This window comes from Metschnikowia bicuspidata (genome assembly GCF_001664035.1).
Source record: "Metschnikowia bicuspidata var. bicuspidata NRRL YB-4993 chromosome Unknown METBIscaffold_4, whole genome shotgun sequence".
NCBI classification, from domain to species: domain Eukaryota; kingdom Fungi; phylum Ascomycota; class Pichiomycetes; order Serinales; family Metschnikowiaceae; genus Metschnikowia; species Metschnikowia bicuspidata.
Genome location: NW_017387734.1, coordinates 219,938 through 244,798, shown reverse-complemented (window position 1 = coordinate 244,798; position 24,861 = coordinate 219,938). Strand labels below are relative to the sequence as shown.

The 24,861-nt window shown below is 53.1% G+C and overlaps 8 protein-coding genes across 8 annotated transcripts; 4 read left to right on the top strand and 4 right to left on the bottom strand.

The window, feature by feature from the left end:
* Positions 1 to 937: 937 nt before the first annotated feature.
* On the top strand, positions 938 to 3,037 carry METBIDRAFT_12311 (uncharacterized protein; the record flags this gene model as incomplete). Its single annotated transcript, XM_018854209.1, has 1 exon — positions 938 to 3,037. One exon carries the CDS (start codon positions 938 to 940, stop codon positions 3,035 to 3,037), a length of 2,100 nt encoding a protein of 699 aa, XP_018710789.1.
* A 78-nt stretch (positions 3,038 to 3,115) lies between these two features.
* METBIDRAFT_194047 (uncharacterized protein) lies at positions 3,116 to 4,465 on the bottom strand. Its single transcript, XM_018854861.1, has one exon. The coding sequence runs from the start codon at positions 4,107 to 4,109 to the stop codon at positions 3,195 to 3,197; it is 915 nt and encodes a 304-aa protein (XP_018710788.1). The 5' UTR covers positions 4,110 to 4,465; the 3' UTR covers positions 3,116 to 3,194.
* Positions 4,466 to 7,476: 3,011 nt separating this feature from the next.
* Positions 7,477 to 7,965, top strand: CYP1 (peptidylprolyl isomerase; the record flags this gene model as incomplete). Its single annotated transcript, XM_018854208.1, has 1 exon — positions 7,477 to 7,965. One exon carries the CDS (start codon positions 7,477 to 7,479, stop codon positions 7,963 to 7,965), a length of 489 nt encoding a protein of 162 aa, XP_018710787.1.
* Positions 7,966 to 8,620: 655 nt separating this feature from the next.
* Positions 8,621 to 9,193, bottom strand: AHP2 (Ahp2p; the record flags this gene model as incomplete). Its single annotated transcript, XM_018857618.1, has 1 exon — positions 8,621 to 9,193. One exon carries the CDS (start codon positions 9,191 to 9,193, stop codon positions 8,621 to 8,623), a length of 573 nt encoding a protein of 190 aa, XP_018710786.1.
* Positions 9,194 to 12,424: 3,231 nt separating this feature from the next.
* On the top strand, positions 12,425 to 14,563 carry METBIDRAFT_44302 (uncharacterized protein; the record flags this gene model as incomplete). Its single annotated transcript, XM_018857772.1, has 2 exons — positions 12,425 to 12,742; positions 12,791 to 14,563. 2 exons carry the CDS (start codon positions 12,425 to 12,427, stop codon positions 14,561 to 14,563), a joined length of 2,091 nt encoding a protein of 696 aa, XP_018710785.1.
* Positions 14,564 to 14,709: 146 nt separating this feature from the next.
* Positions 14,710 to 15,993, top strand: METBIDRAFT_43849 (uncharacterized protein; the record flags this gene model as incomplete). Its single annotated transcript, XM_018857705.1, has 1 exon — positions 14,710 to 15,993. The coding sequence occupies one exon, from the start codon at positions 14,710 to 14,712 to the stop codon at positions 15,991 to 15,993; it is 1,284 nt and encodes a 427-aa protein (XP_018710784.1).
* Positions 15,994 to 16,145: 152 nt separating this feature from the next.
* Positions 16,146 to 20,690, bottom strand: YCF1 (ATP-binding cassette glutathione S-conjugate transporter; the record flags this gene model as incomplete). The annotated part of the gene is made up of 1 exon (XM_018857736.1): positions 16,146 to 20,690. The coding sequence occupies one exon, from the start codon at positions 20,688 to 20,690 to the stop codon at positions 16,146 to 16,148; it is 4,545 nt and encodes a 1,514-aa protein (XP_018710783.1).
* Positions 20,691 to 21,916: 1,226 nt separating this feature from the next.
* On the bottom strand, positions 21,917 to 24,136 carry SEC1 (Sec1p; the record flags this gene model as incomplete). The annotated part of the gene is made up of 2 exons (XM_018858924.1): positions 21,917 to 21,952; positions 22,034 to 24,136. 2 exons carry the CDS (start codon positions 24,134 to 24,136, stop codon positions 21,917 to 21,919), a joined length of 2,139 nt encoding a protein of 712 aa, XP_018710782.1.
* Positions 24,137 to 24,861: the final 725 nt, after the last annotated feature.

Genomic DNA, 24,861 nt, shown 5'->3' with positions numbered 1-24,861 from the left:
TTTCTGGTTTGATTTCTGGTTTCATTTCTGGTTTGATTTCTGGTTTGATTTCTGGTTTGATTTCTGGTTTCATTTCTGGTTTGATTTCTGGTTTCATTTCTGGTTTCATTTCTGGTTTGATTTCTGGTTTGATTTCTGGTTTGATGATCTGATTTCCGGTTTGATTTCTGGTTTGATTTCTGGTTTGGTTTCTGGTTTTGATTTCCCGGTCTTGATATCCCGGTCGTGATTTCCCGCTTTGATCCCCCTAAGCTTCCCGTCCAATCCTACCGCACTGACATTGTCCGCGGCGCTCGAACATGGCCAGTGCCGCCGTGTCCGCGCCGATGGTGGGGCATGACAGCGCCAGGTATTGGGTCTGGCGCGGCCTGGCTTGGGCCTGCTGGATACGATCTATAGGCAAGCGTATAGCCACGAACCAGCGACCACCTGTCTTTCCCTTCTTGTCCTTTCGTGGAGGTCTTTTTTTTTGGTCGTTCCTCACCAGGATTTGTCGCCAGAATTCTCACGAGGTTTCTCACAAGAATAAGAATTCTCACGAGGTTTCTCACAGAAATAAGAATTCGTCACCGAATTCTCACCAGACTAAGTTTTCCTCAGCAGAGGTTTTCCTCAGCAGGTCTCACCAGAATTAGAATTCGTCACCGGATTGTCACCAGATTCTTCATCAGAATTTACCAAATTCTTCACCAGACCACCTGAACTCACCAGATTCCTCACCACAATTTACCAGAGTCCTCACCACAATTTACCAAATTCCCCACCAAGTTGAAATCCACCACCTGAACTCACCCGAACTCGTCACCGAATTGTCAGCAGTTTCTCCCCAGAATCCAGAGGCCTCACCACAACTACAGCCGGCGACCTGCACACACCGCCTCCATCTCCGGCTCCGCCATCTCAACTCCAGACCTCACCACCGATCCCCAAAAAGCCCATGCAACCCCCTCCGGCTGGCGCCGCCGAACACGAGCCCGAACCCCGCGCCCGGCCGCAAAACACCGCCGCGGCCCGCGCCACGCTCAGCCCCGCCTACGCCGCCGACTTCGACCGGCACGTGGCCGCGGTCTTCAGCCACCAGTACACGGCGGGCCGGACGGCCGGAAAGTGCCCCTCCATGCGCTTGCATCCCAGCAAAAACACGCCGCGCGCCGCCTACTACCTCCCGCGGCCCCGGCGGCCCGGATGTGCCCAGACCCGTCCGCTGGTGGAGCATCTGTATGCACATCTCCGGGCCTGCAACGACGGGCCCCCGGCCTCGGCATATGCGCCGCCAATGCGGGCGGAAATCGACCGGGCCGAGCGCGTGCCGGGCACGCTCTGGTCCGCCCAGGAGAAAGACGTGTTTTTCCTGTGCTTGGCGCGCTATTCGGTCCACCGGCTCGAGCTCTTCTCCGCTCATCTCCCGCACAAGACGCGCGTGGAGATCGAGGCCTACTACCTCCTCTTGAAGGCCGCCCGCGACCGGCTCGTGCGGTTCCGCACGTACGACACGGCCGTACGCACATCCAGCGCGGCGGCTGGCGCCCGCAAGCTTCGCTGCGCGTACACGATGCGCGTGTGCGAGCCGGGCTTGTCCTACTGGCGCATCCCGGCGGCCGTGGAGGTCGACGCGGCGTGGATGGACTTTGAAGACGAGCAGAGCGCTCTTCTCGCCCGCCGCGAGCTGGCCAGGCTGGCCGCCGCGCTGGCCCGCCAGGCCCACGCCATGGAGACGTACACTGCGCGTGGCGGCGACACGGGCACGAACGTGGTGGACGCGTGCGCGGCCGCGGACTTGGGTGCCTTGTACCAGGCCAACGGCATCACGCCTGCGGTGCGCAGCCGGGGCGGCGGCCGGCTAGCTCTCCTGGCGACGGTGTTCCTCGACGAGCTCGTGAAAATGCGGACCCGTGATATGCTCTTGGCTGTTGTTGCCGCCAGGGCCACGGCCACCACGGCGCCGGCGGCTTTCGCGGACGCGCTGCCCGAGAAAACCGTGTGCACGGACGACATCTGGAGGGCAGCCGAGCACCTCCGGCTTTTCGAGACGCGCGCGGCGGGCCACAGCTCCAAGTTCCGCGACGGGAAGACGCCCGTCATAGCCACGTATTGGGACTGCGTGGTCCGCTCGCTCAAGCTCCCGGTGGACGAGCCGCCGGAAGCTCTGGTGCCGACGGCTGCGCACCCGGCGCTCCCCGTGCAAGACTACCGGGCCCAGGATTTCTTTCTTCGGCAGCTTGCGCCGCCCGGCGACGCCCTCGAAATCCCCGAGGGGCTAGCAGAGCTGACGGCGGCGGGGGTCTCGGAGGAGGGAGACATCTCCAATGGCTCGGAGTCCCCCGGCATGGGGCCCGAGTGCTGGCAATTGCCGGCCCCGTGGGACCACCCGGACATGCAGCATGGAAGAGGGCAGGCGGGAGGTATCCACCCACGTTTCAGTGGCGCTGCCCTCTTCGGCATGGGTCCCGGCGGCGCTTCTCTCCAGGATTCCACGGGGACGCGCGGCATGCCGCTGGGCGCCATGCACACGTTTCCAATTGGGCCTGCTGGCGGCGCCATAAAAACGTTTCCAATTGGGCCTGCTGGCGGCGGCCTGCTGGTTCCTGGAGCCACTTCTACCGACAACGGCATTGTTATCCAGGGAGCCCCCCCTGCCAACAGCAGCATCCTGCTTGATTCCAGCGCAAGGATGGCGCCGCATGCAATGGTTCCATTCGTTGCCCCGAACGCGAGCGATGGTTCGATGCATCCAGGGGGCAGGCCCGCTGAGCACCACCGCCCCGAACAGATCCTGTTTGCCAGTCTTGAACGGAGCGAGACTTTCTCCCGGAAACGTGACCTCGAAGACATACTCGTCGAAGACTATTTGGAGCAAGACGTGGCCATGTACACGGACAGCATCGACCAGCGAAAGGCTTGGCGCTACCTCAAATCACTTAAGGAAACCATGGGCATTGACGCTGCCAGCAGCCCGCCACCGAAGCTACGCAAGAGAAACGTCATGTTCCGTAGCGCCGCCCACAAGGCCTGGGCAAAGCACTACGCCAGCTACTAAGCACACGCCGCACGGGGAATAAGTAGGGCCGAAATATATTGGAGGCATAAAAGGGGTATATACCTCGAGCTTAGGTGGCTTTCCGAGGCTTCGCCGGGACTCGGATGGCTTTGCTTGGCAAACCGCAGACATCAAAACATGCTGCCATCTCGCGGCCCTATAGAAATTGACTGCTGTAACACCGCCACGCCATGAACGAGTCGAAGCTTATGGCGAAGACAACCGCGCCACTGAGGAAGTACGTGCTTGTATTGTCGCGAAACGTTTCCCAGCTGCTCTTCTTGACGCAAAGCTGTATGGGCTGGTATAGCTCTGCATAGCTTTTGATGTCGTCAACTTCATAGATCACCACTGCTATCTCGTAGAGCACAAAGCAGTAGATTAAGTAGAACTTCATCGAGTATGCTGCATACTTATAGAGCACCGGGATGAAGTAGCTCTCGTAGAACGGCAAGTCAAGGTTTACCGCGGCGAAGGACTGGGCGATGAAAATGGCCAAGAAGCTGTTGTTGGTATCAACGATCAATGCCAAGAGACTACCGGCTCCCGGTCTCGGCGGCTTGTTTTGGAGGGTTTTCAGCTTGGCCTTCATATTCCACACACTAGAATCCGTCATGTTGGCGCATCTGTATTCAGCGAGATTCAACGCTAAAATCACATACGGACAGGCAACCAGCACCCACAACAACCCTCGGAAGGCCAGGTTCAAGAAAGACGAAAACGGGTATGACGAGTAGAGCGAGAGCACGGCAACAACGTTGAGACACACGAAAAGGAACCCCTCCAAGTACTTATTGGACGTGACACGAAGGACCGTTTTCAGGCGCAACGGGAACCTGACGATGAATATCAAGTTTATTACGTTCAGTAATAAGTCGGGAAGGAACGTTGGGTCGTCCGAATAGTTGTATGGTGACAACGTGGCATGCAGCTTGAAAGCAACAAAAGCAAGCGTGCCACTCACAGCCAACGACGAAACCAATGGATTGTGTATTTTCTTGCACAATATCGAATCGATTGCATACGCGCATAGGGAAAGCCCCAGTGAGATTGGCTTCACGAGACCGCTCATGACTCAGGCGTTTGTGGAATTGGAGGTGGGGGGTAGCGGGCGCTTATATGAAGTTTGAATTTTGCGTGATTTACTTTGCAACTTCTATTTGTAGCTTGAGGCGGCTAGCAACGAGTGCAGTAAGATTGAGGCTGAGCCCTGGTTCTGGTATTGGTAAAGGGGTGAAGAGAAGAGAAAGAGGAGGCTCGAAAAAGAAGGGTGCTTAAGAAAGAAGATGCTCCAAAACGAGGGATTTTAGAGAAAGATGCAAGGGCCAGCCGCTGGGATCTGCAGCAGCACAAGAAAATTAATGAGCTCAGTTTACAAACAGAGAGTCTCACGTGGGGGATCGCATCGACAAATTACGCGGCTTTTGCATGGGGGGCTGCATGCGGCCGCATACCTGGACGCACTGCGTGTGGCTGACATTGGGACCGGTGGGTCAAATATGTAAACGTGGGTGTTGTCATAATTAGACGAGCGCTGCACCCACGTGCTGCCATTTCCCCAGTGTTCTTTACTTTTTTTTTCTTTATACTACTATGAAGAATGAGCCTAGCTGGCCGCCACAGGTGGCGGGATATTCGCCTTATGACATAGGTTTGACTTATGTTTTTCAATCGGGCTGTTTTTCTGGGGGTGTCCGCATGTCGTGCCGCACTCTATAAGGGGTTGTGTTTCAACACTTTATGAATCTCATTTTGAAAAATCTTTGGACGTTGCACTGTGCGGAATGGAGATCAATGTTACAAGAAAGTGCGGACTGGGAAATGGAACAGTTTACAAGATTTTACTCATGGTCCCTTCGTCTTCGTTTGCCTGCACATCCTCAGGGCTAGTGAGTGAGAAGCTCGTAAATGTGCTTCAGCTACCGCACATTCTGGGTCCGCACCTTGAGAGCCCGCAGAGAAATATGAGACCGGCCGGTGGCTGATTCTTTGCTAATAAGGCATATTTCTATAGAATACCCAGTGCTCATGAGTAGATCTAGTCATTCTGTGGTGCTATGAAAATAGATTTTTGGACCCCAAACCCGACGGTGCGCGACACTCAAAATCCTTTATTTATCTCGCTTGAGATCACTCCAGGTCTCTCTTCAATGTGACGAGAGATATTGTTTTATCAGGCTAGGTATGGAAATGCGTCTTGCTCCATATGAAGGACGCAACCCATTCCATATAGAGTTTATACGAACCCTGATAAGCTAGGCTTTCTGAAAGCGCTCTTTCAAAGACGTGATATTGAGAGCTGCTCTCGTGAACTACTGTAATCGCGAATTGTCTTTTATTGCCATGAATACTGCAGTTTGTTTGGTCTTATGAAAATGAATCTACTTGATGGACGAGACCTTCTCAACCTCGACTAAGAAACAGAGATCAAGGGCCTCCGTTCATGCCAAAAATAGTAAGTATGACGTTATTGATTCTCCTAGACTGAAACAATACAATTGCCTGTACTATGAAATAGTTGCGTAGTCTTATACTGACAATTCATGAAAAAGAGACTGAAATTGTTTGGCAGGAGTTTGGAATAGCAATTACTGGCACGCAAGGAATGTCAATCTACGGTGAAAAGCTAGTTTTGAAAACCTGGGTAGAGCTATCTACACGACATGAAGCAAAGCGGCGTGGCCAGTCTGACGTGTACTCTGGGGCATTGCTTGATGTGAACTCTAGCAAGGTTTTAAACAAGAAGAAGCCCATTTTGAATGATTGAGCTTCCAACCATGAATGACGCAAAGCACACAAGAGAGGTCTGGAATGAATTTTGAGAGCTTACTTCAGCCCTTGGTTTATCCAATTGAGATACATATTCACTGAAATCAAGAATTCCAATCACAGGAAATTCGATGCCAGATTTATGATGACTGTAGTGTCAGTCTCAACGCTCCAGAAGACATAACCTTTGACAGCATTCCCGCCATTACAACGAACCGGCCTGGTGTGATTTTGATGCCATAGATCACGTGTATCATAAAGGACGGGGATCATAAACGCCTTTTGAATTGCTGGAATACAGAGGAGGTTGCAAGCGCTCTCTTTGGTTCTACAAACCTGACCCACAGCACCTTTCAAAAAAAAGACCGGTTTTACTCTCTGGTATCGGTTATAGCATGTGTTAGCCAATGAAGGGTAATTTCTTATCTGCCCTGCAAGTCATTTCAATGAGACAGACCCTTATCGTATCGCTCCAGAAGACTATCAGAACCAAGAACTTCTAGATGAGCACGAATCTTCGAAAGAGTCCCATATTTTACTGCGTGCTGAAGGACACGTCTCAAATGAAGACTGTCCATTGATTGAGCAGTGAGAGTAAATTGAAGCAGGGAATGATGCAAGAGAAGGCCCATTCACGGCATAACTTCGATTCTGCCCAATCCTACTACAAACCAGAATAAACCGAAAGATCGCCAAGACGCTGTGCCGAAGCGCCCACGAAGCCCAGATCAGGATGGCGCATATATCACTCGCACCTCCAGCTTCACGGAAATTAGACAAGTCTGCCCGTGCACCTGAAAGCTCCATGCTTATTAGTGACATCAAAACCCCAACATCGCCCCCGTTGGGCCGCTAGCCGGGGACCGTACTGCACAATTGGCCCTAAGCGTATTCTTGCCCTAAAGTTCAGTAGCCCTGAAATAAACTATCAGCACTTTTTTTAAGACACTTCATTTTCGACTACAGGCAAGAGAAGAGACAAGAAAGGAAACAAAAAGGAGAAGACCCTACATGCTTCGCAAAATACTGGTCGTCAGATGAACTCAGCCAGCACGTCTTTTCGGGAATTAGCTGGGCAAAGGTTCTCTCAGTCCGATGAACCGAGCACCATCTTGAACAGTCGGGAACAACAAATAATTTCCAGCTCGATCCGATAGTTTTAAAAGTAAAAACAAATCTTGTGACCCAAACAATCAAATTAAATCAAGTGAACCCACCAAGAATGGACCGGGTTATACGTGCTTGGCAGAAAACCACGATTGCTGTGCTACATGCACACCACCAACATACAAGCCCTGGCTGCCCCGAATCCAGGGAACCTAAAAGATGGTCTCGCTGGCGGCCGGTTTCGTACATGTCCCAGCCTATGTTTCAACCCCAGCTTCGAAGTTTCAGCCCCATTTCAGATCTGTACGCCAGGCGCAAAAAGTAAACTGTTTCTCCACATTCTGAATCGGGCCATGCAATTTCACCTGGGCCGCACCCCTAGCCACACGTGAGCAAACCCACCCAGCGCACGGGGCCGCGGTGTGCATACAGCGGGCCCTCGACTGGGTTTCGTCATGGGAAACCTTCCATTGAGTTCGAGGCAGGAAACGCGAAAAAATCATATAAATACCAAAGCCGCCCCGCGGCGCCTGGCCAGAGAAAAAAAGCCCATACCATACAAAATGTCCCAAGTCTATTTCGACATCTCCGCTGACGGCAACAAGCTCGGAAGAGTCACCTTCAAGTTGTACAACGACGTTGTGCCAAAGACCGCCGAGAACTTCAGAGCCTTGTGCACTGGCGAGAAGGGTTTTGGTTACGCCAACTCTGCTTTCCACAGAGTCATTCCTCAATTCATGTTGCAGGGTGGTGACTTCACCAGAGGCAACGGTACTGGTGGTAAGTCCATCTACGGCGAGAAGTTTGCCGACGAGAACTTCTCCATCAAGCACACCAAGCCAGGTTTGTTGTCCATGGCCAACGCCGGCCCAAACACCAACGGCTCGCAGTTCTTCATCACCACTGTGCCATGCTCCTGGTTGGACGGCAAGCACGTGGTCTTTGGTGAGGTGACCAGCGGCTACGACGTGGTCCAGAAGGTCGAGTCTCTTGGCTCGCAGTCCGGTGCCACCAGAGCCAGAGTGACCATCGACGCTTCCGGTGAGTTGTAAGTGCTTTGACCACGCAAATCAGCTGAGTTGGGCTGGCTAGTTGGCGCAGCAAAGACGCGATCGCCGCTAGTGCAGAACATTCAATAGAAATAAAAAAGATCCGAACTCCGGGATTGTAGATTGCGTGGGGTAGTGGCACACCCATGGGTGTGTTGCCGCCTAGACTGTACATGCTTCGTTGATGATCAATTGAGGAGCAGGGCTGTTGGTCGATGGGTTAACTGGCAATTGAAGGGTCAATTTGTTGATGTACGTTGTCGGTTGATGAATCCCTAATTTCTGTCATCGCATTTTCAAACTCGTTCACGTCTACAGCTCCATATTCCGACAAAACACGGAATCATTGTTCAGGTGGTAACATGTCAATTGCTCATATATTCATTTTAGAAAGTCGGTCACACAATCATGTTTTTTTTTTTCAAAAGGTCAGCCAAATAATCATATATTCATTAGTCAGTCAAGTAATCATATACCCACCGTAATGTCAGTCAAACTATCACTTCAATGTCAGGCAAATAATCATGTGTTCGTCTCAGTCAGCCAAACAACTATATAATCCTTTGTTAATATTTATCTGCTCACTCCACGAAACCATCGATCATATGTTCGTTCCAATTCATCAAATAATCATGTATTCATGTCGTTACGCCCCTACTTACAACTTGGCGGCCTTGATGGCTTCGTACCCACTGGCCTCCACACCGGAGCCCGACTCCACGCCATAGTAGTTGACGGACCTGGTGTCGGCATTCACCACAAAAGCGTATCTGCCGGTTCTGACGCCCATTCCGTTGCCGGTCAAGTCCAAGGAAATCTCATTGTCCTTTGAAAACTGGGCATTGGGGTCCGAGGCAAAGAGAACCTTGGGCAAGTCAGCGCCCACGTCGAATTTGGCGTTCTTCAACAAAAGCTTGCCCCAGGCATTGAGCACAAAGGGGTCGTTGGCACTCAAGACCACGACGGCCGAAATGTTCTTTTCCTTCTTCAATTGCTCCAAGTGGTCCAAGTAGGGAGGCACGTGGTTCTCAGTACACGTGGGTGTAAATGCACCAGGCACGGACACGAACAAGATGTTGGAACCAGCGTTCTGCTCAATCAATTTGTCCAATTTCAATGGAAGCGGCTTGGAACAACCCAACGCATCTTCATTCTTGATGGTGGACAAGTCAATTGGAATGTACGCGAAGTCGACGCCCGAGGGAAAGTTGGAACCAGAAGAAATAGCCATTGTATAGAAGTTTTGGAGTATGCACTACAATTACAAACTACTTAAAACCACGGGGGTTGTGGTTCCTTTTATACATCGTGGTGACCAGCAAGCGGACATCGCCGAGGCGCGTCACGTGACTATACTTGCTATCTCGGTCGTGGGCCGCGATCGGCACGTGGAATGTATGCTGGATTTTGGGCCCTGACGGCGCAATACATTAGGCCTACTGTGTGATTACATCGATGCCGAGCGTCGGAATGGATGTTTGACAAATAGCGGAGAATAATACAGAGCAAATGTTGGATTTTAGACTTTCGGGGTTTTTTGTTTGCTGAGTTCCAACTTTTCTTTTGCAGAGGAATGAGCATATCAACGCAATACTCGGCTGTTTGAATATATGATGGTTTGCTTGCTTTGAATACACAGAGTCTAAAATTACATATTCGTAGTGATGTTTTCTGTGGGTGCTGTATTTGTCATCCGTCCAAACGATGAAAAAATTGAGCACGACCATGAACGATCACGGGCACGAGGAATGGGCTTATATGCCCAACCAATGCACATTATTGCAAATACCAACAATGGCCTTGCCGTTCATGGAATCCCAGAAACGCAATACATGAGCCATGAGTCTGACTAAGACCTAGAATTGTGGCAAGGGTTGCGTTTCAAATGTTCAGAGAAAGCACAGGCCCATGCTGACTAAGAGAGTAAGGTTATGAGTCTCGTATTGAGGGCGGCTTATTCTTGGAACCATTCACAGTGCCAGGAGTATCAGCCCGGAGATTTTGATTGATACAAAAGGTGATTTCGATTGCATGATGCTGATTTGTTTTCGTTCGCTGAATATTGTTCGGAAACTGGGCAGTCCACTCGACTCAAAGTCAGGCGTGTTTTGATAGAATGACTTATTGGCTCGCACAAGAATTATTTGCACCCAAATTTGGAAACGTGAGAACATGAAGCGTCCATGACAATTTTAGGACGAGCTTACAATAAAAAGTTAAGTTTGCGTGTCCTTAACCCTGATGTCATAGAAGAAAGTTTTGGAGGAAGAGTCTGGCTCCTGGTGCAATGGGAGGATTGAGCTGGACAAAAGCTTGGAGGATTGGTAAGAAGTTGATGCCAGGCGTAAAGATGTGTTGAGCATGCGATTTCATCCAGTGTCCTACGTATCCGCAAGGAACATGGACAAAGAATGCTCTGATCTACATGTATGGGGTAATATGTGTATATGATCCGGTTATATGATCCGTCTTATGACCCGTCTATATGATCTGTCTATACGATCCGTCTATATGATCTGCCTATACGATCCGGCTATACGACACAATTAAGGATCCTGCTGGCACCAAGAGAAATGGGCATCAGGCACATCTTAAATGGCCATAAAATTATATCTCGACGGTCATGACCATTCTGGTCTCGTGAGCATGGCTATAAGGTGAGCGCTGGGGCAGCATACGTCTCCAAAGTTTTTGAGGTTGTGAAACCTCGACTTTCAAAGAGATTGGGTCTGTTGCCGGGGTTTCTTTGAATGAGTATCTGCGATGGTGGGTGCTTTCCGGGCATATGAAAGATGATGGGTGCCTCAACAAGGCTGTGCCCGCAAGGTCTTTTGAACCGTATGCAGTGAACTTGATTGATCTTACATATCTTGAATTAGAACCCGGCCTGATTTTTGGCAGGCATACTTCTTGAATCCTAAACGAGAATATTCTTGGTTTGTCGTGCAAAGTTCCCATACGGCACCACCATACGAGTGACCAGAAAATGAGAGTATGGCATCTGATCGATCCTTAGCCCTTCCTGCCTTCATTCTTCTGCTATGAAGAACATTGCACAACGCATCGCTACCAAAGCACTACCAAGTGTGTATGACTGCCGTGGCGCAGAAACCCCGTTGAAGTTGCCCTCTGATAGTGGTTGCTGCGAGCTTGGCTAGGAAATTACATCCGCCATCCAACATTGCCCAGACCAGAGTCTCTATTTCTTGGCCTCAGTGCCTAGGAACTCTGCACTAGATAAGAGTAGCCAGTGTGTACCGAGTTGCGCCAACAGGCCGTCACGCCTGCAATTTCCGTGAGTTTGGTTGAATGCGTGCAACATGCCAAACAGGGCTCGCCGGGAATCCAATGCCGGCCCCCAGTGTATGGCGTATTAGGGCAGCAGCTACTCAAATAGAACGAGTCTATGGCACCCCGACCCCTCGGCCATTATGCTCAGTCACAACTCCTTACGACCACTGCATCTGGCAATACTCTCGACTGCGCTTGGCCCAAAGCAACTGAAACGTTCCGGAGAAACGTTCAGTTCTTTTCAGCGCCGGAATTGCCCGGCCGTGATATCCAAATGTAGCCGAACATCTCTTTCAACTCAAGATTATAGCGAAGAGACGTCCTGAAGGCAGCATCAATGCCTGTGGTTCAGGCGGTATCAGGGCCAACACTGGTCAGCACCAAATCACAGGATACTGTTTCGCTCACACGGGCGATCTGCCCAAACCCGATTTCCACCATTCGCGAATCAATACGTTTTCCATTTCCACCATTCGCGAATCAATACGTTTTCCATTTCCACCTTTCGCAGATTAATACGTCTTCATCTCCGCCTTTCGCGAATCAATACGCCTTTCGCCATCGAATAAACGCACGGGGGCTCCCATAACCTCACCGGCCCCATTCTCAACACCAGCTTGGCTGTACGAGGGGAAAAAAGGGGGAAAGAAAAGAGGAACAATAGGGAAAACAAAGGGAAAAAAAACGCTGGCGCACCAAACGAACAATAAACGCACCACCCCAAGTAATTCGCCAGAGCCAGCCAACCAGCATCAACCCCGAAATTCAAGCCCACAAAAAAGCCACGTCAAGCACCCGGCATTTCAAGTCCCCTAATCCACAACCCCACAACTCCACCAATCCCAACTCCACCAATCCCAACTCCACCAATCCCAACTCCACGAATCCCAACTCCACCAATCCCAACTCCACCAATCCCAAATCCACAAATCCACAAATCCGCCCGAAAACGCAAAAAAAACACCTCGCCAAAAAAAAGCCGCCTCGCCATGGGCCGGCCCCGCGGCCCCGGCCCAGCCGTGCCATTTGCACCCAGGCGCGCGCGGACATGAGAGGTGATCTCAACGCGGCTCCTCCGGCCCCAACCACGACACCGCAGCAGCTCGTTTCCACACACACGCTGCCGCTCGCTGACTATTTCCGACTCCCGAAGGGCCCTCCACGTTCAAATATGGCCAGTGCAGGCAACAGCCCCTTTTTGGACGGCGACACGCCGCGCGCGCCCGGGGCCTCGGAGTTCTCGTTGCGGCCGCTCCGCATCCAGAAGCGGGCCGGGACGACCGACCAGGACAAGCAGGACAAGGCCCCGAAAACAGGGAAGGCCGCCAGAGCAGAAGGCGCCACAAAAGCAGACGGTGCCGCGGACCAGGCCGGCTTTGTGTGTCGGCCCATGCGGCTCGGGCTGGCGTCGACGCCGCAGCGAAAGCCGAGCATGGAGAGCACCGGCAGCAGGGCGCCGCAAGAGTCGGCGGCGGGCGCAAAAACCCCCGTGCCGGCCACTAACACCCCTGTGCGGGCGGCTCGGGCGCTGGGCGAGCCGCTGGCGCCGCCGGCGGCGGGCCACGGCAAACACCCGTCCGTCGAAATCAGGAATCTCCCGATCGAGCCGGCGCCACGCCGGGCCGCGTTGGCAGAGACGGCGGCGCCGCAGAGCGACCGCGTGTTTGCCGTGTGCCTCGTGGACTTCCACCACGCGCGCGGGCCCGAGGTCCTGTGGTGGCGGTCCAACTACCTTGCGCGGCCCGGGCCCGAGCTTTTCCGCAACCTCCCGTTCCAGGCGTTGCCGGACGGGCTGCACTTGTTCGAAGAGACGTTTTCGAACTTCAACCTCGTCTACGACTTTGCCACGCAGCAGTCGCTCGACGACCTGCGCGACATCGAGTGCTTCCGAGGCAACCCGAACCACTTGGAGACGCTCTTTGGCTGCGCGTGTGTGCGGCAGGTCAAGACCGCCGAGCTCTCGGAGACGGAGCGCAGCCGCACCGGCGACATCACGCGCTCCATCGTGCAGAAGGCCGTGGTGGTGCTCTCGCGCCACCTGCCCGTGTTCACCAAGATCAAGGAGAAGTTGTCCATCATCACCCACAGCTTCTTCCAGCAGGAAAGCTTCGGCAACTTCGAGCTCTTGGAGAGCCTCTTCGACAACCTCAACGAGCAGTTCCGCGGGCAGCAGTCGGCGCCGGGCGCCCTGCCTGTGCCGGACCCGGCGTCCGGCCCGCACGACCCGCTCGAGCCGGTGCGCTACGAGGACCAGGAGGAGTACTTCGTCAACCTCGATCTCCGCGCGCTCCTCGCGCGGTTCCAGCACGAGCTCCTCGTGGTGTTCAAGGCCTTGCTCATGGAAAAACGCGTGTTGGTGTACTCGAACAACAACCTCGAGCTCCTCACGCAGTTCCAGAACAACATGATCGCGTTGGTGCCCAACCTCATCCACCACCTCGAGCTCTCGGGGTGCCCCTTGTGCGACTACACGGAGAAGCACTCGCCGTTGGAGAAACCGGCCACGCTCAAGACGAACGACCGCGTGTCCATGCTCCGCTTCTTCGGCTTGCCGCTCCAGGTGTTCAACACCAAGGGCTGCTTCTGGAACCCGTACCTCCCCCTCCCCCAGATGGACGAGTTGAAGGCGCCCTCGTTCATGGTGGGCTGCTCCAACTTGCTCATAGTGAACCAGCTGGCGCGCTTCAAGGTCGACGTCTTGGTGGACCTCGACGCGGGCGCCGTCTCGTACCCGTGCGGCCGGCCCGAGGAGTTGCGGCTCCTGCCCCTCGACAAGAAGTTTGTCTCTGTTCTCCTCGCCGCACACTCCACCGATGAATCGTACGAGGGCAGCGACGACTACATCCGCTACCAGTTCGAGGATTATGTGCGCAGTCTCTTGGCAACCGTGCGCTTCCAGCAATACGTGGACCGCTTCAAGCTCCCTCCGCCGGGGTTCGATCCGCAAGCGGATAAGCGCTTGGGCAGCCTCAAATCCTTCAACGGCGAGTTCGTCAAGAAATGGCAGCACACCAAAAACTACCAGATCTGGAACGCTACGTGCGACGAATTCATCTTCAACTTCCAGCTGCCCACGCATTTCGCCACGGAGATGGACGAGGCGGGCGCGGCCTACAGATTGGGCGGCTTTCTATCGTCGCTCATAAAAGCGCCGCAGCCACAAAACCCCAATGTGGCCGAGCGTTCCAGCCAGTCGTTTTCCCATACACAGCAGCCCCGCAAGTATATCGCCTCCGACGGTACAGCGCCGGACCTGGTGCCTGAGCCCGCGGCTGCGAAAAGCACCTGGTGGGGCTTCAAGAAGGCATAGACAACGCGGAGAGAAGCACGTCTGTGTGCAGGCCCTTGCTTCCGAGATGGACAAAAAAAATCCGGTCCTGTGCATAGGTCCCCGATGTCTACCATAAGTCGCTGGGCCCGTGTCATTTTTAACACACCCATTACCTCTTGCGTGATATGAAGCACCCCTTTCAAATCTTCGTTGCGGACCAAAGCGGGGGCCACCTTTTCGCATCGGTTAAAAACCATCTATTGGCGTTCCGCACCTCGGATGGCGCCCTCATTGGGTCCTGGGCGGACGACGTGGATTTGCAGACTGTTCAAGAAAAACAGCTCAAGGCCAAGCGCGAGGCTGAAGAGAAGAAGGAGCTCACTGATTCTGGCAATGAACCTGTAACCAAGAAAGCAAAGACAAACAAAAAGGAGCCCAAGATTTGTCCGCCTGGCCCTGGAGCCCCGGTTATCTATAACTATCTTCGGTGCTTGGCGTTGACAAGGGATGAGAAGCACATCATCGGCACCACTGACAGTGATAAGGCCGCGGTGATCTTTCAAATTGATTACACCCAGGAAAACTGTCTCTCGTTGATCAAACGCCAGGTTTTCCCAAAAAGACCGTGTGCCGTACTGACCACAATCGATGACAAGAGCATCATTTTGGCCGACAAGTTCGGTGACGTTTACGAGATTGGAAATGACGACAGCGAAGCTGTGCCTGAAAAAGACCTCGTGCCGATTTTGGGTCACGTATCCATGTTAAGTGACGTGCTCGTCGCAGAACACAACAACCAGCAATTTGTGCTTACCGGCGACAGAGATGAGCACATCAAGGTTACTCACTACCCTTTGTCGTACGTTGTGAAGCACTGGTTGTTTGGTCATCACGAATTTGTGTCATGCATGCATCTTCCCTCCTTCAATAAAGACTTGCTCATCAGTGGTGGAGGTGACGACTACTTGTTGTTGTGGGACTGGTGGGCCAGCAAGCAACTCTCTAGAGTTGAGCTTCGTGATCTAATTGAGCCTCACTTGACGGACGCGCATTTCCCACCCGAAAGGTTCTTGCAAGAAGACTCGCCAAAAGAGATCTGCGTTTCCAGAGTGCTTTCAATTACAAAGAATGGCTTTAACTTGCTTTTTGTTTTGTGTGAGAACACCAATTGCATATTGACTTTCAATATCGATGAGAATAACTCCGTTACATTCAAGCAAAAGCTTCTAACAAAAACGCCTGTGGTTGACGTAGCTTTAGTTGGGGATAATTTATATGCCGCAGTTGATGTTGATTCAGGCGAAGACTTGCTTGAAATTTTTCAAATCAATGACGATGGTGTTTTGGAAAAACAAACTTCACAACTCACGGCTGCCATTTCATCCCACAACAAATGTGAGGTCTCGAGTCGTGAAGAATTCTACCCATTGTACCATATACATACATTGAGAAAGAGAAGCGAACACTAAATAAGTTTATGAACCAAACAATTTCCAGGTATATGCGCTGCATCGAAGGATTCATATAGTATGTGTATTCACACTTGGTAATAAATACTTTTCTGATAACTAGCTAAATAAACTTCCTCACTGGGGAAAAATAAGTGAGCTTGACTCTGAGTTCACGCCTCGTCCTTTTCATCCTCAACAAAACCACCCTCCTTACTCAAGGAGTAAAACAAAGAATCTTTGCGCTTTAAGAGATTCTCGGGAGTGTCAAACTCGGCAATTTCTCCTTGTTCCAAAACGACAATCCGGTCAGAATCCATGATGGTGTTTAGTCTATGCGCAATGGTCAAGATAGTTCTGTCCTTGAACTCGGATCTGATTGTTTGTTGCAACACACGGTCGGTCTCAACGTCGACTGCCGCTGTGGCTTCATCCAAAACCAAAATTGCGGAAGGAATCAATAAAGCGCGAGCGAGACACATCAACTGTCTCTGGCCCACTGAAAGATTTGAGCCACCTTCGCTCATGTTGACATCTAAGGCCGATTGGATCTCGCTTGTCTCTTTATCGCGGTCCTCGTACATTTTCAAAACGTGGTCCTTCAAATGCGACAACTCCAAAGCTCTCCAAAGCTGCTCGTCACTGTAGCAGTTAGTAGGATCCAAGTTGCTTCTAATGGTTCCTTGGAACACTTGGGCGTCTTGTGGAATAATAGAGAGCTTGTGTCTCAAGTCAGCCAAACCAAGCTCACTTGTATCGGTGTTGTCGATCTCGATATGACCATTCGCAGCTTCAATTATTCTGAATAAGGCCAACGTCAAGGAAGACTTACCAGCACCAGTTCTTCCAACTATTCCGATCTTCTCATGAGGCTTAACGCTCATGGTGATATTCTTCAAGACAAGATCTAATTCTGGTCTATATCTCGTGGAATAGTTCTTGAATACAACCTCACCCTTTTCAGGCCAAGTCTCACGTGGTCTGCGTTCTTCAATGATTTCTGGAGCCTCGGGAGTGAGTCTGGAGTATTCCAAAATTCTCTCCACCGACACGATGTTGGTTTCAACTTCCACAGTCATTCTGACAATCCAATTCAAAGATTGGGTTATCTGCAAGGAATAGGAGACAGACAAACCAATCAAACCGGCACTGATGGTACCACTTTTCAAGCTCAAGATAGCCAATCCAGAAGCAGCCAAGATGATGATCGAACCCAAAAGTTCCAATCTCACGGCTAACCATCTATTGGCGTTACTGGATGGGTGATAAGCACGCATGTTCTTGTCAATCCTGCTTCTGTTCAAATGCTTAAATCTGTCTTCTTGGCCATATGCTCTGATGATTGACACACCGTTCAAACTCTCCTGAAAATTGGCATAAATTGGCGACCTCGTGGTCGAGTCAACACGGCGCAATTCTCTCGATGTCTTCAAATAGTATTGCTGATAATAGACATACAAGACACCCAATGGAATCGCAATGAAGATAAACTGCCAAGTGGAAAAGCAAATCACAATAATGGTGAACAAAACCTTAACAGTGTTGCTAAAAAACATTCCGAAAACTCTTCCGAGAACTTCATCAACTTTGTAAACATCGTTAGAAAATCTGTTCAAGATACGACCAATTGGTGTGGTTTCGAAGAAAGACATAGGCGATCTGAGGACACTGGTGGCCATTCCATTATGCAACTTCTTAGAACCTTCAATGGTACAGAAAATCCACATGATACATGTTTGAGTCAATGTCGAAACAGAGTAGCCAATACCCAAGAGGAAGTATATGCCCAAGTACTTGAGTGCACTTGGATTATGACCATTATCTGTGTTCACTTCAGACCAATGCTTCAACCAAATGTTGGAGAGAACATTGAATGCCATTGACAAGACTGTGGTACTCAAAAAGACGGTGACATTGAATGGGTTGCAAGCCTTTGCGTATTCCTTGTAAACGTCCCACTTGACCTTGCCTTGCTCGGAATGTTCCTTCCGGGCCTTGGTGTCTTCGTCCTCATCTTCATCTTCATGTTGGAGCAACAAGCGCTCTTCATCGGAGAGTAGAGGAGCGGCGGATGCTCTTCTAAGACTAGAGGTTTCTGATACATCTACCAACGTAGGGAGACCACCAAGTTCTTCGGTTTCGGGGACAATCTCTTCGGCTTTTGTAGAGTTTGCTGAACTGTTAACCTTGCTAGATTCGGGAGTAGATTTTCCAAACTCAAGAACCAATTGGCGCAACTGGCTTCTCTCCTGAGACATGATGTCCGTGTAAGTACCTTGCTCCACCAATTTACCATCTTTGACCATATGCATGTTATCTGCGATGCTCAAAACATGAATTGCGTTCGTAGCCAAAATCTTACATTTGGTCCTCAACAAACCTTGAGGGCCCAAGACATTGTTGATGAGATGCCTTCCAACATGCTCATCCACAGCACTCAATGGGTCATCAAGCAAATACACATCGGCTCTGGCATAAACAGCTCTGGCTAACGAGAGACGAGCCTTCTGGCCTCCAGATAATGAAATACCCTTCTCGCCAACCTCGGTTTTATCCTTCTTTGGAAGGATCTTCAAGTCAACACTCAATGCACAAGCATCAAGAACCTTCTGATAAAATTGGGGGTCATATTTGTGACCAAACAAAATGTTCTCCCTGACGGTTCCATTGATGATCCAGGGGACCTGGGAAACATAGGCCACGCTTCCATGGATCTTTGCCTCACCGTCCAATTTGTACAAGTCTCCCAAAAGACATTGAAGAATGGAAGACTTTCCGGAACCAACCTTGCCGACAATGCAGTCTAATTGGCCTTTCTTGACTTCCAAGTTGATGTTGGAAAGAGCTACTTTGTAAGATTCCTCTCCCTTTTGCTTGGACCACAAATATGTACCGTTCTTGACAGACACGGCCACATCACCGACTTTTTCAGCTCTGGGAAGCTTTGTCACTGCATTCTTCTGCAACTCTGCGCTTGTCAAGAATTTGGTCAATCTTGAAATGGCTACTTGGGCCTCAACAATGTTTGTAATTACCATAGGCACAACGGCCAAAGGAAAGGACAACAAATTGAACAAAGACAATGCAGGGAAAACAATATCAGTGGACAAGGTAGCGTCCTTGTTCAAGAGTACAAACAATCCGAATGTGGAGCATGACACCAAGAAAGGAGCCAAGTTCCAAGAAAAGTTCGTGACAGAGCTGAAAATACCCATTCTCTTGAGGTTCGTCAACTCCTTGTCATTTCTCACGTGATTCAATCTCAGCAAGTAAGGTGCTTCCCAGCCATAAAGCTTCAAAGACTTGATGTTGTTCAAAATCTCACTGATCAAACGGGACCTTTCGTCCTTGAACTTCATTTGCGTCTTCTGCAATTTCTTCTGGTATTTAGCAATCGTAGCATTCAACGGAATCATGATGACCATGATGAAGACGCCTGCCCACATGGAATTGCCCAACAAGCCATGCAAAGAGTACAAGCACAAAACGATCTGGAAAGGCCCTGACCAAATGATCTGCAAATTCTGTACCAAGTCTTGCAATCTCTGAACATCAACCGCCATCAAGTTGACAATGTCGCCTGTGTTGGACGCTTGCTTTGTTTCGTTGGACAACACGAGAGACTTGTCATATACAACAGATGTCATGGAAGACTTGATGTTCATGCCGAAATCAAATGCTCTTTGGAAATACTGATGTAAACATGCGGTTTGGGTGACGGAGACAACAAACATGGCGCCGGCAATCATCAAGCCCCGAGTGAGGGGCAATGGTTCGCCCTCCTTCACCGACTGCGAGTAATCGTTCACAAAGCGGATCAAAAGCCTGAGCAATTGTGGCTGGACGAATGCCAACAGATCCTGCAACCCCTTGAAGACACCTCCAAGAAGGAAAGGGGCGCCAAACGCCTTGGAGAGAGCAAGCACCAAGGAAGGAGAATCCTGCTTGTTCCAGAAGTGGTAGAACGCGGCACTGGTGTTCTCTGATTTGAGGGACTTGGGCAAGAATGGAAGGTCTACTTCACTCAAGTACTGGTAGAAGCCTTTCTTCATCAATGGCGCCATCCAGTTGAACGAGATGCGCGAAAACACGTCTGCACGGTCAAAGGGAGACACGCCGATTTCCTGGCCCAACGCGTTGATTGGCTGAGGCGCAAACCAGCTCTCCAAGAGAAGCACAAACGCAGCATTGGCAGTGGCCAAGATCGACACAGTGGCATACGTGGAGTTGACTTCGGATCTCAATTTCAACGACGCAAACTTGGCCAAGCCGAAAACGACCTGGAAAAGCCAGTAGAAGAGAAGAACGCCGTTGGAGATGTTCGACTTGAACTGCTCCAAGTAGTGGATGGCAAATGCCACCACGGCCGCGGCAACATTGAGCACAAGGCCCGTGTAAATCACGTCGCGGGCGCCGTAAGACATAGCCACCACGGCCGCAAAAGCAACGTGCAACGCGGCAAGCGTCAATTTCAGGTAGAACGCCCAGCTGACCTTGTTTCCGAAGGATATCTTCTTGCGGACAAGCTTTCTGATCTGGAAGATCCCCGTGATTATCATAAGCACGCCTGCGGCGGAGAAAAGCTCTCCCTGGAGAAAGCAGGGCGCCAAGTCATTATAGATGGGGGAAAGAGGGCCCCAGCCATCGCTACATTGACAAGAAAGCCAGCCGGAGCCTAGCGGCAAGGGCAAAGTCCCGTTGCTCTTTGTGAGACTCATCTCGTGGGAAGCTAGGAAGGGGACTTTGGCCAAAACATCCCAGTTATGGTAGGCCAGCTGCTGCAGCCAAGCCAACTGTTCCATGACCGAAAGGTGAGAAAAAAAAACGAGTTCTTGATTCTTCCGTTTTCGCCAGCGGAAAGATGTGTGGTCGGAAAAGTCTGGGACGGAGGCGAGCCGAAACTTTATCAGCTATTTCGCGCCTGCACGTGACAAGCGCTTATTTATAAGCACACGCGAGTCCACATGCAAGTGAACAGCGTGGAGCCAACAGTCGCGGCTCTATGCAAGAGCCAGGTGCCGGAGCCCGGGCTCCGAGCTGGTCCCCACAAATTAGAAAGCCGCGTGGCTCGGCCCCATCTTTGGACGGCCGTCCAGGGCCTTATCTATGTAGATGGTAGCTTGTTTTGTGTCTTTCGAATGTGCCCGTTCTCCCTAGGGCCTGAACTAGGGGCCGCGCCAAGATGAGATGGATGTCAAGCCTCGCGCCTTCTGGCCGGACGGCATCCGCGAACCACCCGCGGGCTTAGAGACAGTCTTGGTTTGATGGGTGCGAAATCAGAACTACCGAACCGTCAGCAATGGGGCGGTTTGCCGTTGGGTTCAGAGCAGAGCGATGGACCTGCCTTTGATCGTTTGAGTGTATTTCAGACAGGCCCCGTTCGAGACATTTGCAGAACGCCCTCCGAGATTGAAAACACCTGGGCGGCCGTTCCTTGGGGTTCCCGGGACGTCACCGGCTGAAGCGCCTCACCCAGGACGGTTTCTCCCAGAACAGTTTCTCCCAGGACGGTCTCTCCCAGGACGGTTTCTCCCAGGACGATTTCTCCCAGGACGATTTCTCCCAAGACGATTTCTCCCAAGACGATCTCTCCCAAAACGGTCTCTTCCAGGACGGTGCCCATCCAAGATTTCTCCTCGGTCTATGGTTTGTTCCGGCGTCTCTCTCGAAGAGAAGATTTCCCCCTGATTCTGGCCATCCCTCAAAGGTGTCAAGATGCATGGCTCCTCACTCGACAATCTCTCAGTGACTGACCTTTTCAACCAATATTCCATCGCATACTCAAAACGGCACGCCAGAAGCCAGGCACCACCAAGGCGGTGTCATACTGATAAGCGGCGTCATACTGATGCGCCTCGCCGAAGCGGCGTCATATTAGCCCCTCGCCGAAGCCGCGTCCCAACGACGGGCCTCCTTCCACGCACCATCCGACCGACGAGCACCGCTACTTGAAAAATCTCTTGAGCCGGGACAGCTTCTTCTGCTTGGCAGGCTCCACGGCCAGGTCCACGGCAGAGGTGGCCCGGCGGCTGAGGAGAGACGGCGTGTTGCTGCGGCTGGCGCTCTGCGGCAGCGGCCCCTCGGACCTGCTGCCGCCCTGATGCTCCGCCGCCACGGGCGCCGAGTCGAGCGAGCCGCGCCTGCCTGTGGCCGGCGGCGGCGCGGGCGCCTGGGTGAGGTGGTCCGGCGCCGGGCTGGCGGCCCACTTCAACTCCGCGTCGAACGGGAGGGCCAAGTCCGCGAGGCCCTTGGAGTCGTCGATGTCCTGGAGCCCCTCGAGGAAGCCGCGCGGGTTCAAGATGCACTCGGAGCCCAAGAAGAAGTCCCTGTTGAGCGAGTCCGAGAGCTCGTACACCAGCCGGATCTCGGAGTAGGTGATGCCGCCGGCCACGAAGCAGAAGACACGCTGGCTGTTGCGGCGCGCGCTCAGGGCCGACGACCGCGAGCTGGGCGGCGCCCACGACGCCTTGATGCGCGGGTTGCGCAAGGAGCCGGGCGCGCCTGCCGCGCCGGCGCCCGCGGCCGGCGCGTCGTCCTCGAGCGGCTTGTCGCGGAAGTAGGGGAACCAGTCCTCGTCCAACTCGTAGCGCGCGGCGCCGGCGAGCACGCGCTTGAGCCCCGGCGAGAAGCGCGACGTGTTGTACGTGCCCTCGTTGTGGATGGTGTGGAACGTGCGGCGGCGGGCGGGCTTCAGCTGGACGGAGTCCTTGACCACGGGGCAGCCCAACTTGGCGAGGTTGAGCGCACAGCGGCGCACGAGCGCCGCAACCGGCGCGTCCGGGCCCGCCACGAAGCACGCCAACTTGGCGACGTCCGCGCGCGCCACGCCGCCGCGGTAGAGCGCGTACAACAACACGAGGCGCGTCTTGTCGTGGGCCAGCAAGTCCGTGCGCGCGAGGAGCGCCACGAGGTCGTCGTGCAAGTGGCGGTGGCGGGCGCCGTCGAACAGCGTGCCGTCCGCGGCGCAGACCTGCTCGAAGTCCGCGGCGAACTCCGCGAGCTTGCGCGCGGCGTTGATGGCGAGGCACTCGTCCACCAAGGACTTGTGGAGCGTGGCCTCGCGGCGCTCGTCGTCGAAGCCCTGGAGGTGCGCCACCACGTACATGAGGTCCGCGGACGTCTTGGCGCGCAGGCGGTCGACCATCATGGGGTTGTTCTTGATCAAGTCGCCGATGCGGGCCACTACGCGGTCGGACGCGTCGAGGATGTGCGCGTGGCGCACCGCGAGCCACGTGGCGTCGGCGGGCAGGTCGAGCCGCGTCTCCAAGCGCTGCCGCTCGCCGCTCTCGGCCTCGGCCTCGTACGCGTACACGCCGCGGCGCTCGAGGCCCTCCACCACGTCCATGGCCATGGCCTGGTACGTGAACTCGTGCAAGAGCGGCGCGAACACGTCCACGGAGCGGTCGCACACGAGCAAGAGCGCGCGCGGCTTGTCCGGCGCGGCCGCGGGCGGGAAGCCGCTGTCCAGCCGCGCGTAGTCGTCGAGCTGCCGCTGGACCTCGTCCGCGATCAACTCGGGCAAGCGGGCCGCGGCGTGCGCCGCGCCGGGCGCCGCGGCAAAGCGCACGAGCGGGTACTCGCCCGCGGCCACCACGCAGTTGACGATGGCCTTGGCGGCCTTGCGCACCTGCGGCAACACCAAGTCCACGCACGCGGCGTTGTAGTAGAGCGGCAACGCGCTGGGCGTGGCCGTGTCCGCGAGGAACACGCGCTGCTCCACGGGCACCATCAGCGCGTGCACGAACGCCACGCGCGCGCCGCCGCCGAGGTACCGCGCCACCGCGGCGTGCCCGAGGAAGCGTGCGGAGTGGAACATGCGCCCGGCGTGCTCGTCCCACTGCAGAAACGGCACCAAGAGCGCCGTGCCCTCGCTGTAGCGCGCCGCGTGCACGTCCGCGGCGATGCAGCTGAGATTGTGCACCAGCGGCTCGACCAAGTACACGGCGTGCAAGTACTTCTGCACGCGGCGCGGCTCGTCGAGGAGCTCGAGCGTGGTGACGGTGCGGAGGAGCGTTTCCTTGGGCACGGCGGCTAGCACCGCGGCCTGGGTCTTGCGGTCGAGCACGAGCGCGTAGAGCCCGGGCGCGGGGCACGCGGCGCGGAGCTGCGCGAGGAGGTACGCACGCTGGAGCAGGAAGAGCGACAGCGGGTCGGCGTCCGGCATCGGGGGCGTGGCGGGGCGGACGAGGGGGGGTATGGCGAAAGAGGGGTTGGAGGGCGGAGTTGATTGTGTGTTTCTGGCGCGGTGGGTTTGGCGCGCGCTCCTGCACGTGCCGCGGCCCGCCGGCCGCCGCTGGCGCTGGGGCGCCCGGGTTGGGGAGGGTGGTTGGGGATTATGATGGTGGGGGTTTGGAATTGGGAATTGGGAATTGGGGAGAGGGGTTTGAGATTTTGGGCTTGGGATATTGGGTTTGGGGGACTCTAATTGTGGGAGCTATGGAGCTATGGAGCTATGGAGCTATGGAGCTATGGAGCTATGGAGCTATGGAGCTATGGAGCTATGGAGCTATGGAGGATATGGAGTTATTATAATTATGGAGCTATAAAAATAAAGAGCTATTGAAATAATGGAGCTATAAAAATACGGAGCTGTTAAAATTATGGAGCTGCAAATATTAGGGAGCCATGGAGGATATGGAGTTATTAAAATCATGGAGCTATAAATATTATGGAGCTATAAATACTATGGAGCTACTGAAAATACAGAGCTGTTAAAATTATGGAGCTGCAAATATTAGGGAGCTATGGAGATTTTGGAGCTATTAAAATCATGGAGCTATAAATATTATGGAGCTATAAATACTATGGAGCTACTGAAAATACAGAGCTATTAAAATTATGGAGCTACAAATATTAGGGAGCTACGGAGATTTTGGAGCTATTAAAATC